Source organism: Syngnathus typhle, linkage group LG3, assembly GCF_033458585.1.
Source record: "Syngnathus typhle isolate RoL2023-S1 ecotype Sweden linkage group LG3, RoL_Styp_1.0, whole genome shotgun sequence".
Lineage (NCBI taxonomy): Eukaryota > Metazoa > Chordata > Actinopteri > Syngnathiformes > Syngnathidae > Syngnathus > Syngnathus typhle.
In genome coordinates, this window is record NC_083740.1 from 3,237,302 (window position 1) to 3,254,900 (window position 17,599).

At 43.2% G+C, this 17,599-nt stretch overlaps 2 protein-coding genes across 2 annotated transcripts; both read left to right on the top strand.

The window, feature by feature from the left end:
- The first annotated feature begins 566 nt into the window (after nt 1-566).
- LOC133150960 (zinc finger protein GLIS2-like) lies at nt 567-13,159 on the top strand. The gene is made up of 7 exons (XM_061273598.1): nt 567-929; nt 8,794-8,982; nt 9,521-9,717; nt 9,823-10,008; nt 10,141-10,274; nt 10,478-10,596; nt 10,986-13,159. The coding sequence occupies exons 2-7, from the start codon at nt 8,817-8,819 to the stop codon at nt 11,603-11,605; spliced, it is 1,422 nt and encodes a 473-aa protein (XP_061129582.1). The 5' UTR covers nt 567-929; nt 8,794-8,816; the 3' UTR covers nt 11,606-13,159.
- Nucleotides 13,160-14,314: 1,155 nt separating this feature from the next.
- Nucleotides 14,315-16,309, top strand: LOC133151047 (beta-1,3-galactosyltransferase 5-like). The gene is made up of 2 exons (XM_061273782.1): nt 14,315-14,358; nt 15,218-16,309. Exons 1-2 carry the CDS (start codon nt 14,315-14,317, stop codon nt 16,284-16,286), a joined length of 1,113 nt encoding a protein of 370 aa, XP_061129766.1. The 3' UTR covers nt 16,287-16,309.
- The last annotated feature ends 1,290 nt before the right edge of the window (nt 16,310-17,599 follow it).

Here is a 17,599-nt window from a genome sequence, read left to right on the forward strand (position 1 = left end):
CGCGTCATTCTTTTGCTGGGTCTCTCTCGCTCTCTTTCTTCATAGCAATATTCAGCCTGTAGAGGGCAGCAGAGTTTCATTATTCTGGTAACGGTTAATCAACTGGCACAAATGGAGGCGTAAACATGGCGAAAATGACCGGTGTGCATTGTCTTTATTCTTCCCATCTGAAAGAGGTGTTGCTTTTTTTTTTCTCTCCAGTTGTGTAGAAATATTCTTCTTCAAGCCAACTTTATCCACCTCTGGTTTAAATGCTCTGGCAAAGAATGTGTACAATACTAAAAAAAAACACACAATTGACACATTTACAGCTGATTGTCCATTATATTGAGTTTAAAAATGTCAAAATGACATGGTCCTTTTAAAAGTTCGTGCTAACACTCTACAAGGTGCCAACATTTATGCTGGGTTGCTTTTGAATTGATATTCAAAATCTTTGCAGCACATGAATGTGTAAAAACCCCCCACCCCCCTCAAAATCACTACATACGCCCCTGGACAGATGTTTTGTCGCCCCCGCCCCCTACTCGCCCGTCCGTTGGTCTCCACCCAGTCAGTTTCTTCTTTCTCATCACCCCCCCTCTCCCCACCCCGATCCTCAGTTGACCAGCGTCGCAAGTAAGCGTCGCTCTTGCTCCCGGAAAAAGTCTTCGTCTTATCTCGTCGCCTATACCGACTTCTCCGCGACAAGGTTTTCTTGAGCGAAAACTACTTGCGCACCCCTGAACAAGCCAAATGATCTTTTTTTTTTTCTCCCTCCCCAAGTCAAACCGAGAAGTACTGGATGATGTTGCGTGAAATGTGGCAACGGTGCGTTTGATTTTGGTGTCATTTGTGCCTTCGATCTGTTGCTCATTTTTTGGGGGGTGGAGGTCATTTTCGAGACAAGAGGAGGAGGAGGAGGTTGTCTGCTAGAAGACATTCGAGAGGTAAATAGCTCACTGACACGCAACACTCAGCTGCCGATTGTCGAAACAACTGCCGTTACACAAAATGGTCACTAATGCAGTTTTATAACCCGATCGTGTGGATCTTTTTAGTCATGAACAGGATCGTGATCTTCCCTCTTGATGATTTCACCATCTTTCGCGTTTATTTGGAACATAATATTGCTGTTTGTATCACGGTTTCTCTCATTAACCTAACACGTCTATATAAAATGTAAACGTGAAAACATCCGCAGTTTTATTAATATTTCATTACCTGAAAGTCTAGCTATAATATTAAGAATAAAATGTAACTATTGCAGCAGCAGATTGCTTTGTTGATTTCACTTCCACTAATATGCTTATATTGGATATTATATTTTACTGACTGAAAAAAAAACGCCAATATAAAAATATAAAATATTACAGTCACAATATAAAAGATTTTTTAAATTATTTTTTTCCAGGATTTAAATATATTTTCCATAAATACAATCGATTATAATATCGATTGCCCAAAGCCAGTTGGGAGAGGTTCCAGCACGCCCATGACACCCATGAGGAAATAAGCACTTCATATAATCAATGAAAAGATTAATGGGTGGATTATGTTAACAGTTATTCCATATAATTAAAATCCAAACATAAATTATGTGTGCTACTTTGTTTTTCTGATGATTTTGCCAATTTTAACATATTTTTTAATTATTTGTATTACATTCCTACTGTTAGTTTTGTTATTTTCAAATATATTAGCCCAAAAAGTATCAAATAAAAAAAAAATGGACATTATAAGGAGATATTTGTAAAAATATGCTACTTACTACTGTACGCAAGATTTTTCAGAATTAAGGTGACCATTTTAGTGCCATGTCTATCATGAGCGCAGTGCCCTAGTGGTTAACGCATCTGCCTCACAGTTCTGAGGTCTGGAGATTGGACTGTGGAGTTTGTGGGGGTCCACAATAGGATTTGATTCATGTCGGACGCGAGTGAAGCAAACTGCTAATCTCTGAGAAGTTGCGATACGTTCACGCTGTGGCCCTCCTGATGTCATTGTGCTGAGACTGGAATGGAAACAGGAGCTCGGAACATTCAGCTAACCTTTCCAAAATCCCCGTCTGCCCACGGTGCGAAAAGCACGCCTACTGTACCTCCACCTTGATTACCCCCAGGATTTTAAGACTCGCCATGGTGCCAAGAAGCGGGCCTGTTATGTCCCGGCTGTCCTTGCCAGATTTTTCTTTCCCGTGTTGGTGCCGACGGTTTGGTAGCGAGGCTTTCTACGCCGTCGACGGCAGCAGGTTGCAGCCTTGTTGCATCATACTGTGGACTTCGAAAGGTCAGACTGGAGTCTTTTTCCTGTTCTTGGGTGCGTCTTGCATAAAAGCCCCTTTCCACCCACACTGTCTACTGCAGGGTGGGAGGGTGGCGGGCTTGTGAGCTGCTCACGTACAAAGTCAGCTAGCTTCACAAGTATTTGGACAGCGTTGCCTATTCGGGGGGTTTGGATCGGAATCTTTCTCCCCTCGCGAGGGTTGTGAGAAAACCCACCTCCCAATTCCTTTCTCAACTGTCCTCAATGTGTTGCGAGCTATTGACTATCAGCGGCCCGCTGTTTGTACGTGATAAGTTCAACGGGTTCAGAGCAGCCATAAAAGCAGCGCTTGCCCCAGCAGCAGTGGCAGGAGTGAGCTGGTCCTCCACGGGAGGGGAGGCGGTGGAGCGGTACAGCCGGCCTCCCCTGGTCCTCCTCCACATGCAAGGCTATTCCTTTTGCTTTTGCTTGGCTCCCTGCTTGGCTGCGGTATTGTTTCTGGGCGCAGCCCTGCAACAGACATTCATTTTTCTCCTCTTAGTATGCGACCGCAAAGAAACCGCTGGCTTCCTGCATCCATTCATCCCAGGAATGTCTTATTCACCTCGTCTCCCCCCGGTCTCCTGACTTAAAGCGAGCATGCGCCGCCGTGCCAACATCTGCAAATAAGCAGACGCATGTGCTCACATGCATGCATAGCTTTTGCCATCATGCTTGCACAATTTGCCAAAAACACGCACATGCGCACACAAAGCGCGACCACCTGCGAGGATCCGTGCACACGTACGCACACATATCCATAACACTTCTTTTCTTCACCCCTCTTTTCCATTATCCTCATGAGAGTGCAGAGCCGGGGTCTTCTCTTCCAAACCAAACATAGAGAAAATTCCACAAACCCCACCCGACCCCCCCCCCCCTTTCCCTTCCTCCTTCTGCCTCCCCTCCATCCCTCTCATTCGCCACCCCCTCCCATTCGCTCGCTGCCTGCTTTCTTCCAGAGCTGCGTTTGAGGAAATGGGAAAAAAAAAAATCGTTTTGGTCTCCTCGAGGAGGATCTGACAAAACGAGCGAGTGAAACGTGAGAAAGAAAATAGAAATGGTTTTGATGGTAAACAAAGATGAAGTGTCACGCCAGATGGATCGGAGCGGGACCGCAGTCTTGTTGCACCTTCCGATTTTTCATATTATGGCATCGGTGATGAGGTCGACGCCTCGCTTGGTTTGATGTCTGCCTCCCACTCAAATGTGTCTTCTATTACTACATCATCATCACGATGCTTTGGCACTAAATACACATATTTTTCCCGTTTCAGATTTCATGTTTGTAATTTTTGGGAGTCGTTTTGTGAACAAAACAAGGTTCAAGGCAACAACTTGTGTACAAAGCCTAAATCAAATTCAAAAAGGCATCCCAATGTAGTTGGATGCAATTTTCAATTTGTCAAGGCTTCAATTTTGGCGGGCTAGCTTTATTTATTCTATATATGTATTTATTTTGATAATGTCTAGAGATTTGTTACGTACTCATAAAGGACATGTATGCCTGCGGGCATTGTTATATTATACATCATATTATTATATATATATTATTATCCATCACTTCTAAAACCTTTGATGCTAATTGTTAGCTTGTTAGCTAGACTTGTTACTCGTTAGCTAGACTTGTTACTAGGTCGACGAAGGGCTCTTCTCTTGGTTTGATAGTGAACGTCACCTGAGTGTGCCATTAAACAGCTAGAGGACTCTTTTAAAACTTTCAAACAATTGTATTTGACACTCAATTTACAAGGTGATGTTTTCCAGATCCGTCTCGTTTTTCCCAAAGAAAATTATTTTATATTGTTATTGTGTCGGTAAAATAACTATTATTGCAATTTAAAAAGGAGAATAGATTGGTTTTGTCCATTGCCCTCAATATAGGAAATGCTTTCGAATGGGTTTGTAATGTTTTCAACTGTTTAGACTTTAGAAAAGAAGCCCCATAAATGTCGTAGAACATGCCAGTGGAGTATTAAAATCGAGTCTGCAATGTTTGTATTATAGTTCGATTTCTAAAGTGAATGACCAAAAAACAGGGTTCAAACTTGGGGAAATTTAAATGATCAACTTTGGGAAGGGCAATCTGCAATGTCAGTAAATCCAGTTGCTATGAAATGATCAATTCCCTGTTAACTGCTGTCTGTTCATATTAAAATTGTGTGATTTATCGAATCTTCTCGCCTAGTTAGGCGGTTATTTGATGGCGGCATTCTGCTTGTTTCCCCCTCTTTGATTCCCCTCGGGATAATAAGACCGAGAGCCGACACTACAGCTGGGATTGGTTATTATTTACTGGCACGGGCTCTCAGAGTGGAAACAAATTGGGTGAATCTGCTCGGCTCTCTGGAATGTGAGGCGCCGCGGTGTGCTTTCTTTTTTTCTTTTTTGAGTCCGGACGACAAACGAGCAAAACAAAAAAAAAGGAAGAAAGCAAGCGAGGTCATTTACTGCTGCTCAGACTGCTCTTGACCTGACTTTTTTTTTTCCTCTCTACCTTTGACGCTTGTTTATCCTCCTCTCCATCTTTAGTCTTTCAGCAAGGGGGGGGGGGATGACAGGATAGAGGGAAGTAGAAGGGGGTGGAGGTTCTGTTGCTCTGCTGCTGATGAGGAATTACACGGAGGGAAAGCAGAGAAGAGAGTACGGCGCTTTCTCTGTGTTGACCTTGTCCCACTGCCAAGTGGCGGGATGGTGGCGGTGCGCTGGAGATGGTGGAGGCAGGAAAGAATAAGGCTGAGAGAAAACAAAGAGGACCCACGAAACTGCAAGAATGAAAAACAAGTATTAATTTAGTAAGTGAATGCGGTTCAATTGGACTCAAATAAAGGTCATTTTGAAAGTCTTTCGTAATGAATAGATATTAGCTTAGCATCGCTGTAAATGATCTTATCTACCTGCTTTGGATCTTTTTGAATAATTCTGCACTCTAGTGGGTGTACTCCATAGGCCACATAAAACTAGAACTTGACGGATAATGGGCCGTGACAGACAACCCGGTTGGTCCGTCAAAATGAGACTTTATGACATCTTCAATTTGTCTCTTAGAATTCTTCATAGGTGAGCTCCATCATTGTATATAGTGTGTGTATTGTTTCGCTGTTTGGTTGGAAGTGATTGCCTCACTGCAGCCAAACAAACAGTGAAACAATATACACTTTGCCAAAAGCATTATAATTTCTCTCATTTTTAGGGATGGTTCCACCCAATCCTTCTTTAATCAAACCCGCCAGCCCAAAACGTTGGAGGTCCTGACTCTTGCCAATTGCAGACTGCTTCGGTGGTGTTGCATCACTCTGTGGCTTCAGCACGCAACATTTAGTGATCCATTGGGAATTTTGAGTCAAAGAATATGAGATACCCCATCAATGCTTCCTCTCCTTTTTAAAAAAATTTTTTTTGGGCCTATGCTTTTCTTACTGACTGCGCATCCTTGCTTATACTTGTTTACACACGTATTTATAAATAAAATAAAAAAGATATAAGACATTTCTAAGCACACACGCAGAGATAAGTCTTTCCTATTTGTACCATCTGCATCTGTTCTTGTTGGTGTGGTCAGGGAGAACCCAGAATTCTCCCTCCTTTACAAGCTTTCACCTAGGAATTCTTTTTTTTTTTCAGTCAATGCTAAACATGTTCTCATGGTCAAAACCGCAGTCTCAAAAAAACAAGCCAGTTGTCATCTTTAATTACGTTTTGCGTAACCAGACAGGAAGCCTCATTTACTGTTTTAACTTTTTTTTTTTTTTTCAAAGAGGTCCAAGATAGATGAAAAGCATGACTTTAGATGAAAAATAAAGATAGCAGATAGTGAAAGGCGGGGCTTAGACAGGGTGGAGGCGCCGAGCATCTTTTGTCCGCAAATTAGGTTAAAGGAAGTTTTGCCCATTTTTGGCCTGTATCAAGAAGACAAAATTAAAAGCCAATGACATCCTTCCCTCATTTGAGTGTTGGACCATCGTTTTTGATTCCTCCCTTCCGCTGTGGGTGTTGTGGAGAAAGAAAAAAAAAAAAAAAAGAAAAAAAGTCAAAGGAAGTTGAAATTGTCAAAATAAGGGCGAAGGAAATGTTGCAGGGACAGAGAGAAAGAAAGCAGGCGAGGTATGCTCTACTGGAGAACCGGGAAATGAAAACCACAGAAAGGAGTGAGATGGAGGGAAGTGGCGGGAGAAAGAAAGAAAGACAGACAGACAGACAGAAAAACAGATTGGACCCTGACAATATTTCGCCGTAGTTTTGTGAACTGAGTTACAGAAAATAAAAGAAAATCATGCAGTGGTAAAGTGAGGCTACATTCAAAATTTGATGGCTGTTTTAAAACCCCGAAACAAGCCAGTACATTAACAAATCTACTTTAGTTACTTTCCACCATTAGTCGCACGGTCATCCATTTTTTTTGCATAAGCATATGGATAGTATATTATGTTTGGACTTATGGGCGTGCCCCGGTGTAATTGTATGCATGTGCACTACATGTGTGCGGGTGTGTTAACTAACACCGAATAAAAAGTCCCTGGTCCCTGACATGTGTTTAGAATCTCCGCCATACTGTGTGTATGTGTGCGTGAGAGGGTGTTTTTTGTTTTTTTTTAAGGCAGAAGAGGGATCCATAAGAGAGTCTGGGCATGCTGCCACAAACATAAGGTCATTGAGGGAAAAGTGGTGGAGGAGCTGCAGGAGGTTGGCTGGCGGTGGTGCAGAGGGGAGGGAGGGGGGGGGGAAGGTCGGCGGAGCTCACGTGGGCTTACGAGTCTGCTGCTGTGATTTCAGGCCCTCAGCGTGCGTGCCTGCGTACATATGGTTCCGCAAATGCGTGCTTCCACTATAACTCCAAATAACTGTGTGTGTGTGTGTGTGTGTGTGTGTGTGAGAGAGACGAGACAGAAGTCTGAGTTCGCAGTGGAATGTGAAACCAGTGTGGTCATGTGGACGGCCGGCAGACTGACTTGACTGCCATCTAGCCTCCGCCTCACATAACGTCGAGAGATCCCGATGCCTGCGATTGCGGGACGGATTATTTGTATTGATGTAGTTTGGAGCGGAAAGAAATGTCCACCCACATCTGCAGGGATTACTTGCGAGAGTGGTTAGAAAGATGAATGGATGGATTGGAGGAAACCTGCCAAAAGAAATAATGGAAAGTTGAAAAATCGATTCCAAATTCTTCCAGAAAATACAAGAACGATGTATTTTGTGTACTGTATATATATATATATATATATATATACATATATGTATCAGTATGTGTGTGTATATAATATATATATATATATATATATATATATATATATATATATATATATATATATATATATATATATATATATATATATATATATATATATATATGAGACAGAGCTACATATAAACTACATATATGATTTGATTAAAACAAAATTCTAGTTCTAATGTTGAGAGGATTGTAGAATTACACAAAAAAGCTGAATCAATATAAGGATTAAGGTTTTATTTTCTTCATGAAAAAAGTTAATTAGGGCTATTTTTTAAGGAAAAAAATAATATTACAAGAAAAAGTTTGAATATTACAATAGTATACTTTTTGGGAGGGAAAAAAAGTCACATCAAAACATAAAAGTTTGATTTTATCAAGGAAGCGAAAACAAAAAAGTTGCAATGGAAGGATTAAGTTGTATATTTTGAGAAAAAAAGATATCTACCGTAATTTTCGGACTATAAGTCGCGTTTATTTTCATAGTTTGGGTGGGGGGACGACCTATACTCAGGAGCGACTTATATACATATATGTTTTTTTCACTTTTTTGGGCATTTTATGGCTGGTGCGATTTATACTCCGGTGCGACTTATAGTCCGAAAATTACGGTATATATTTTGGGGTTGACATTGGAGAATCCTACTGTACAGTGTTTTGGAATTGTCAGCAAAAGGACCCATAAAGCCAAAGAAAAAAAGTGAAAACATTAGCATTAGCTTCTCCTTGGTGGACACGGCCAAAAACGAAAGCACGCTCAGCTCACAGCTATTATCTGCTTCGATTCTGAACCGGAGGTGTAAATAACGCAAATGTGTTATCCAGACTATCCATGCAGCTGTTGCGCATTTCCTCGCACGTTCCGTTCATCTCCTGCAGATTGCCCCCCCTCCCCCCCCAGAACTGTCCCGTTAAGCGCATAACTGCCTTTTGAGTCACTCGGTCTCAACAAGAATTCCTGTGCCCGAGTCACGGAGCTGTTTTTTCGTTCTTCCAGAGAGAGTATCACATGACCTGGGATGGAAAACTATCGTTTAGTCCAGGGGTGTCAAACTCCTTTTTTTCGTGGGCCCCATTGTAGTCATAGCTTCTTTTCGGAGGGCCATTATGACTGTCTTTTCAATTGCCGAACGGAGTTAGGCATTTGCTATCCTATTTCCCTGGCATTGTCAAAACAATCCATTTATTTTAATAAATATTCTTCGGAGAATATCGGCATTATTTCGGGTTGCATGTTTTCTATGAAGCTGTTTTAATAGACTTCCTTTCGTTCCCAGCTGGGCCGCAGGCACCAAACACCATGCTGTCCTCGGACGAGCCGCTGGACCTGAAGCTTCCCTCGGGACAGACGCGTTGTCCACTCCGACTGGGAAAGAGGAGCTCATCGTCCATATGCGCACCGCTGGGCGTCCACTCGCGACCACGCCTCATTTACACCACCTTCCCGTCGCCGCCTTCCTCCCCAGGTAAGTCCCCATCAGAAGCCTCAACCTCTGTTGACCTCTTTGGACGGGCCCCCTAGTGGTTAGCAGGCCCTCAACAGGTGCTTATTCCGCTTATAGCTTAGCTTCTGGTCAAGCACTATTGTCCTGGTTGACGCGTGACGCCACAGTGCGCAAATTAGCTACATTAGCTTCCTAATGCAATCATGCCATAAATGGATTGGCTGTTGTTGGCCAGTAACTTAATCTGCTGAACACACTCCGTGGTTTCAGTGTGTCGTGTTCCCGGATAGAAAAGCATTGTGTCCCCCGCACCCCCTATAAGTTTGTAATTGTGAGTATGTATCATAAGACGAGATGATGCTGAAGATGGCTCAGCAGAAATCACTGTGAGACAGCCCAAGCTTTGTTTTGGTAAGAATGTACCCCATGAAGAGAAATAAACAGGAACAAGCTAACATTTAGAAATGCTTACTCATCAGTATTAAAGCCTCAATGTTCACACCCGCGCAGGGGGGTCATCATCAACCTGACTTATTGTATCGCCCCCCCCCCATTCTAGACTCCCAGTCCCCATGCCACGAACGACCTGGATCCTGCTTCACTCCCTCAGCCATGGACCTCAGTCTTTCGCCTTCATCCAGACACACCTCCTCTCTTTCCCCCTCTCCCTCGTCCCCCTCGTCCCCTCCCTCGCCTCTGGAGTCCCCCCACGGCAGCAGGAGCAGCGGCAGCCCTCGACCGCACCCCTTCTTACGGGTGAGTCCGGGTCCACGATTCCGCCATTTTCTGGATAGTCAGGGAAGGAAGCATTTGCATACAAGCTATCAAAGCTATTTCTGACATATCCAATTTACATCGCAGGAAGCGGCGCTTAATCGAAGGGTGGAGGGCAACACGTCGCCTCAACGCTATCCTTTTTACGTGCCCATCGCGAGCCCGACGGTGGGGTACACCTTCCCGTCGACTCTTTTCAGTGGTCAGAAAAGGGACAAGCAAGTCTCGCCCGAGACCTCATTGGATGTTCAGCTGGCATGTCGCTGGAAGAAGGTAATTTCTATTTTGATAATTATTTACACACTATTATGTGCAGTAATTGCCCCCCTCCCAAAAAAAAAAATCCAAATTAAAAGTGTGTGGCATTTGGAATTCCTTGGAACTGACTTGATTTGTGTCCTGCAGTGCCACCTGCTGTTCGAGTCGCTGCAGGACTTGGTGGACCACATCAACGACGCCCACGTCAAACCTGAAAAGGATTCTGGGTACTGCTGCAAGTGGGAGGGGTGCGCTCGCAACGGACGGGGTTTCAACGCCAGGTCTGTGTGTGTGTGTGAGGACCAGCAGATGCACGATTCTGTCACGTTAGGCTTACTGAAAATCGAATCAGTGTGTATTTTTGAATCAACTGTGATTGTTAATGCACTTTTTGACATGACATGTTTTACATAGCTGGCTAGTAGTCAAGATATAAAAGCATAATGTGTTTCATTTTCTTTAAAGGTCTTGACTTTGTTTCCAGGTACAAAATGCTGATTCACATCCGCACACACACCAACGAGAAACCGCATCACTGTCCCACCTGCAGCAAGAGTTTCTCCCGTCTGGAGAACCTGAAGATCCACACTCGCTCACATACAGGTGAGCTCCTCCGATCGATCTTTTTGTTGTGTCGACGTGAGTTTTAGTCCACACGCAGGTAATCATTTACATCATTGCAAATAATAAATCTTGCGTCACCATGGCAACAGACTTCAGTAGAATTCCCGTCTGGTTCACTTAGCATCGGCCATCCATCCATCCATCCATCCATCCATCCATCCATCCATCCATCCATCCATCCATCCATCCATCCATCCATCCATCCAATCCATCCATCCATCCATCCATCCATCCATCCATCCATCCATCCAATCCATCCAATCCATCCATCCATCCATCCATCCATCCATCCATCCATCCATCCATCCATCCATCGTGCAATATTTGTGTGTACTCAATCTGTGATTTTTGTATTCTCCATCGTACAGGAGAGAAACCCTACATCTGCCCGTACGAAGGCTGCAACAAGCGTTACTCCAACTCCAGCGACCGCTTCAAGCACACCCGCACGCACTACGTGGACAAGCCCTACTGCTGCAAGATGGCCGGCTGCCTGAAGCGCTACACCGACCCCAGCTCGCTACGCAAGCACATCAAAGCTCACGGGCATTTTGTTAGCCAGGAGCAGAGCGCCGCCCCGAAGCCGGGTCCTCTCGGCAACCGAGGGACGGCCGACCTCCTCCCGCCGGGGGGCGCTCGGCTCATCTCCCCGGGGGCGGCCGCGGCCCTCCTGGGTGGTCTGGGGAGCGCGTTGCCCCTCTCGGCGCTGTGCCACCCCCGCGCGGCTCTCTTCTCCGTGGGATCAAGGGGAGCCCTCGGCACCTTGGCGGACTCGCCGCTTTGTCACTTTGGATTTTCGGCGGCGTCTGTTTTGGGACTGAGCGCTCTGGCAAGACCGCGCCGCTCCGAGGTCGACGACGGGGGTGCCGAACCCGAGGGGGAGGCTTTAAACCTGTCGGCGGAGGTAGCGCCCAGAAAGGGGGATCCCCTGTCCTGGGTGGTTGTCCCTCCGAGGGCACTCCTGCTCAAGCCAACTGTTGTTAGCTAGGATTGTTCGAGAGGGGGCGGAGACGGGTGGGAGGAGAGCGGGCCGTGGTATTTTTCGATCACCCACTTTGTGATATTTTCAAGAAGTTGAATATTTGGCCTAAAATGTTTCACTTGTCATAGAGCTGCAAAGTGAATAGCGAAAATCCCAGCGCTAGCCCCCCCGAAAAAAAAAAAGATGGCCAGACTAAATGAAGCCCGTCCTCTCAACTCAACAAGATCTCAACAAAGCACCTGAGCAGAAAAATGTCCTTGTCATTGTGCACTTTTGAATCCTAATTAAGCCTCTGTAAAGCAGAAGTATAAACGAAGGATGGGAGCTTTCTCCATCCCGACGTCTCGCAGCGGACAATCAACAGCCTTCTTCGCTTTTGACAAACCTCGCTGACGCTTGCGCTCGCCCGTATTTTAGCTTGAAACGAAAATGGGAGTTCAGGAGCGGCATTGCGGCACGGGGTGCTACGAGGAAAGGGTACGGCACAATTTAACCAATGACTTAGCCCTTTGTAGGCTGTGAGGGCGTATCTCTCTCTCTCTTCAGGGAAAATACATTATAGGCCATTATAAAATGGTCTCAATACGTGATCTGCGGACAGAAGTATTGGGACAGGTCTCGGATGATGACAGCGCACTGCCGAAGTCCCTTTTGTCTACCCAAGTATTGACCCAATTTTCAATAATTCGACTCCAACTTCAGGACACAAACTAGCAACTCCATATCTTAAGCCCACTTGGATCCAATCCTCAACCTTCTTCTTTCAGTCTTCAAATATTGATCAGTTTGAGACAACTGAACCTTTGCTGATTTTAATTGGAAAAGATCATCCGTCTGATAATTGGCATCCGCGCACCCAATTTTTAAGCCAAACATTTGGCGAGCTCCGACAATCTTCCCAGAGCATCTCGTCTACTCCCACTTTAACCATCCCAATGGTTTTGTCCACAGATGACGTACGTTTAAAAAAAAACGACGATCGTGTACCGAGACTTTTCGTGGGTCTCCTTCATTGCATTTCTGGGGACAGCGTGACATTTAAAGTTTGTTCTTTCCTCCTTGCCACTTTAATCACCGACAGACAAAGATCTCTACGGGATCTGCCTCGGTCTCCTGCGCGGAACAAGCGAGGAACGAGTAAACAAACAGGTCGCACTCGTGCGACTGCCACTTATAGACTTGTTCCTACTATTTTACATAGTCCACAAAAGAGGAAAGGCTTTTTCCTCTTTAAAAGAAAAAAAGACACTATATATAGATACTATTTTTCCCAAGTTTGACAATGGCTATATGTGGCCTGTTTGTGTTGTTATTTTATATCTTATTATCTGTCCCGAATGTGCCTTGTGTTTCTGAGCAAAATGTACCACGCCGTGTCTGAAAACATTTACGCAGAAAAAAAAAAAAAAAAGTGTATATGCGTACTTTTTGTATTCCTTCTTTTGTGGGAACTTTACCGTAACAACTGACAGACAACAGATGCAAATTTGTGCATCAGGGCCACTGAGACATTTTCCAAATGACGATGACGGAATGTCAATAAAGAACAATACGAATGGTCTCTGTCTTCTTGTTTGAATCGAACTCATGACTTTAAACAATCGATGCCCGGAAAAGAGTTTGTAAAAAGATCGCCACATGATGTCAGAAATCGATGACTTTTGTCGATATGAGCAGCTCAGCAGTTAGCGGTGATTCCGTAAATTCATTTTTGATTGACACAGTTTAACATTAGTCAAAAGGGAACTGCGTTACATGGAAAGTTACAGATTAGTTGCACCTATACAAATATCATACCAGGATTTTCAGAATTGTACGCAAGTAAAAAAAAAAAAATTGTCACATGAAACCATATTTACCAAAGCGCGGAACTGCTAATTTGAAGTGAAATTTTCGAGACAAATATATTCGAATTGTTCAAATGTATTTAAATGGAATACATATTTAACTACGTAAATTTGTTTGAGTTGTGTTTGAATGTACTTTTCTAAATGTATATTCTTAATTTGAAACAAAATGTTTGTTGTTTTTTGAGCGGGCGGGGGCTGGAATTTTGTATTTCTGGCTTTTCGATTCATTTCAATGGAGGGAGACGATTTTATTTGCACTATAAAATAAATGGAGTTAGAATTGGTTTATGGAATTGAACTGTACTTTGATCTAGAACTAATTTATGACCTGTGTCAACTTCCCTATTGGTTGCGTAGCAGCAGTAAAGATAATAACGGCCATTATCAATGACTAACCTGTGCCGTTCCCAACGTGTTAAAAGCAGCAACCGAAGGCTGTATGGGTGACAAGTAGAAAGCACCAAAAAACGGCCAATGATTAATATTTTTCAGCTAGAAAGACTTTTTGGGGTGATACAACAAAAGAACGAAGCGTACCTTTGTTGTGAGTTGTCTTTCTTTTGATTGAACGTCGCCACAATTAATAAATCAGTCAGCAACTTCTCTCCTTCTCCGACATCCGGGATGACGTCATCACGCAGGATGCAATCAATAGAATAGAATAGAATAAAATAGAATAGATCTTTATTGTCATGGTCGCACATGTACAACGTAAAGACGTGACATTTGACTATTTTCCTCTTTTTTTTAATGGAGGATAAATTATTACTATTTTTCTTTTCTTTTTTAGCCATTTTTAGTGATTTGTCATTATGTTAATACCGGAGTGGTAGTGGTGAGTGGGTGCGGAAGCAAGTGGAAAAAGATGAGACGACACCAGTGCAAGGTGGACCGATTGCTCAAGGGAAGGTAATCGTGGAACAAATTGTGGACTTTAACCATGGAGGAGTAGAATAGAAGTCCAAGTATGAAAGGACTGAAAAGGTAATATCGCTTCATTTCCCCCCCTATTTTTAATCAAGCATGTTGATGGTGCGTTTGACTTTGCAAAAACTTGGACTTTCCACATTAGATGCTAAAAAGTGAATTTCGTGAGCAGATTTTGTTGTCTTGATAGCCGTAATAATTTTATCAGTTTTCTACTTGATTTAATTTCCTTCCTTTTGTGTGCTTTTATGGTTGGTTGGGTCATTAAAACCACACACAAACTGGGGGGAAAAATGTCCTCTGGGACTGGACAAGATTGGAAGTAAACCTTGTGCGCCACAACTGCAAGTTTGACGTGGCACTTTTTAATCCCCAAATAAATTTTTGGGAAAAAAAAAAACAGTTTGAATTTGAGTTTCTCGATGTGTGGTTTAAAAGAGAGAGGCCTCGTGTATACTCAAAAATATTTGTGCCCATGAATCGTGAAACTTTTTTAGTTCCCTCGAGTGGACCCCAAGGAGAGACTTGTCAACCCTTCCTGGAGTTTCCAACCAACAGTGGTTTTGTTATGTCAGCATTAAGGACTCGTTTTAACTGTATGGGTCAAAGGTTTTGTACTTGAGAAAGTACAACTTGAAACTGAAAAGAAATGTGTTGTGCTTGAATATTGAAAAACAATGTATACAAAATTAAAAATGATGGAACGTTTCTTCAGGTTAAAAATAATTTTGCTTTGGAAATTATACATATATATTTCCATATTATTCTTTTAATTGAGATGAAATAATATATAAAATACTAAATCAAAATGCATGTTTAATTTGAACTGTCTGTTTTTCAGAACATTGCTTTGCCGAGATCCCCTCAATCTTCATAAAAAAACCTGGTTCAAGTACCCGTTACTGCTGTGCGTCACACTATTGTTCTGTTACATTCAGAAGGAAAAGTCTCTTCTCCATCAGCACTACCAGCGGCTGGTAAATGAGCCCGACCAGGTTAAAGCTCCTTCGTACCGGGTCCATCCAAATCAGCGAGACAAACTGGATTCCAAGATTCCCAGGACCACCTTTGTCACCTTGACTGCGGGCACTCAGTACCATCAGGCGTACCCAAAGAACTATCACTTCATCATCGATGTGGGCGACGTGTGCGAGAGCAGCACGCCTTTCCTGGTGCTGATGGTCCCGGTGGCGCCCAACAACGTTGCGGCCCGAAACGCCATCCGCAGCACGTGGGGAAAGAAGAAAGTGGTCCAGGGCAAGAAGGTCCTGACTCTTTTCATGCTGGGCCTAGCCGAGGGTCCCGATCTGTGGCAGGAGAGCGAGCTGCACGGCGATCTGATCCAGAGTGACTTCAGGGACACCTACCTCAACCTGACCATCAAGACCACGGTCATCATGGAGTGGCTAGCCACGCGCTGCCCTACGGCCACCTACGGCATGAAAATCGACTCAGACGTGTTTCTCAACGTCGACAACTTAGTGCTGATGCTGCAAAAGCCGAGCATCCCGCAAAACAACTACTTGACCGGGCGGCTCATGCGGAATCAACAGGTCATTCGCTCAAAGAGCTCCAAGTGGTACGTCTCAGAGGAGATGTACCCAGATCTGGAATACCCCCTTTACACTTTGGGCATGGGCTACGTGTTCTCCGGTGATCTCCCGTGCAAGTTGGTGGAGATCTCCAGAAGTATCAAGCCCTTCCACATTGAGGACGCTTATGTCGGAATGTGCATGAAGAAACTGGGAATAGCCATCACTTCGCCGCCTGATCCCTCCCAATTCCGAACCCAAAGCACCAAATTTGATCGATGCACGTACTCCAAGATCATCACCTCCATCCTGGCATCCCCTGAGCAGCTGCTAAGTTTCTGGATGAACCTCAAGCTGATGCCTGGACTCCCTTGTTGAAATAATTGGGCTGTGAAAAAGAAAGGAAAAAAAAAGAGAGAAAAACTTTAGCAGAATGTTAAGAGACATTTCATTGATTTCATTTACTGTTACAAGTACAGTTACAATTAAGATAGCTGTTTTTTTTCTTACGACAATATATTATTATTGTTGTTTTGATAATAATAATTAAGTTGATGCATTATTTAGAACGTTTCTAGAGTAGCACTGACTACTCTCTTTTATAATTCGCTGTGGGTTGTTTTTGTTTTAGTAGAACAGTTTTTTGTTTTTTAAATGAATGTGAAAATCCTATTACGCAAAATCTCATTTTAATAATGAGGTGAATTGATTCAGTTCATCGTTTCATTTACCTGATTATTTTCACTCTCACTGTGTAAAGCATTTCTTAAATGAATCTGACGTCCCTAAAATATAGGTCCCTCCATTTCATTCTTTCATTTCCTGTTCTGGTTGCTCCTTTTTTTGTCCACTAGAGGGAGCACCATCATCACAATTGCATATGCTTCCAACTTTATCTGGGGGACGGCCATTCTGAACATTATAAAGATTTCCGCCAATGCAAATAATTAAATATTCTGATAACGAATATGCGTTTTTCGGGAAAACTAACTCAAATAAATGCATCTGGCAGTCTTCAAATCGCTTTAAATCTTAAATGACGCGGATATAATAATCTAATTCATATTATTTGTATTTTTTCCTCAATTTCGCAACACAACCGCTTTCAGTGACGCGAGTCGTGTGAAAAGTAAATAAGACAACACGCGCTATGCAGAGTGCACAAATCCACGCATGGACACTTCCTCTTCTCATCTTGTTTACGTTTCTCTGTGGACAGAGGCTGATATTTTAGGAGGGGTGTGAATTAGTAAAGCGACGCTTCTTGGATTGACATGAGTAATTTCCGCTTTGAGATGGAGCAAAGATTTAGACCTTCTTTATCTGTGCAAAAACATCCAACCACCCAAAGGTCCCTAAAAAGTATTTTTTTACATAAGCTTTAGTAATATTTGATTTGTTTCTGTCGTCGTCATAATTTTATAAAACTGAAAGGGGACATTTGATTTTCGTTAGAGTCGTATCGTGCTATTTTGAGATCTTCGGGGTTAATTATAACTTAGGTGTATAATTATACATTACGTTAGGGCACAATGGAGATGTTATTTCTTGTGACGTCAGAGTTTTGCGTCTACTTTTTAAAAACTTTGTGTTCACTAAAAGCCCGCCTCCGCTGTCTACTCACACACAGTCGTCGGTCGATCCAAGCTGTATTCAATGACCGCTGACAAAGTAGGACATCAGAAAACTAC

Excerpts from the sequence above, each read along its gene's own strand:
- LOC133151047 (XM_061273782.1), top strand. The coding sequence starts at position 14,315 with ATGAGACGACACCAGTGCAAGGTGGACCGATTGCTCAAGGGAAG. Across the intron at positions 14,359-15,217 it reads GACCGATTGCTCAAGGGAAG|AACATTGCTTTGCCGAGATC; the intron begins GTAATCGTGGAA and ends TCTGTTTTTCAG.
- LOC133150960 (XM_061273598.1), top strand. The coding sequence starts at position 8,817 with ATGCTGTCCTCGGACGAGCCGCTGGACCTGAAGCTTCCCTCGGGACAG. Across the intron at positions 8,983-9,520 it reads GTCGCCGCCTTCCTCCCCAG|ACTCCCAGTCCCCATGCCAC; the intron begins GTAAGTCCCCAT and ends CCCCCATTCTAG. Across the intron at positions 10,275-10,477 it reads GGACGGGGTTTCAACGCCAG|GTACAAAATGCTGATTCACA; the intron begins GTCTGTGTGTGT and ends CTTTGTTTCCAG.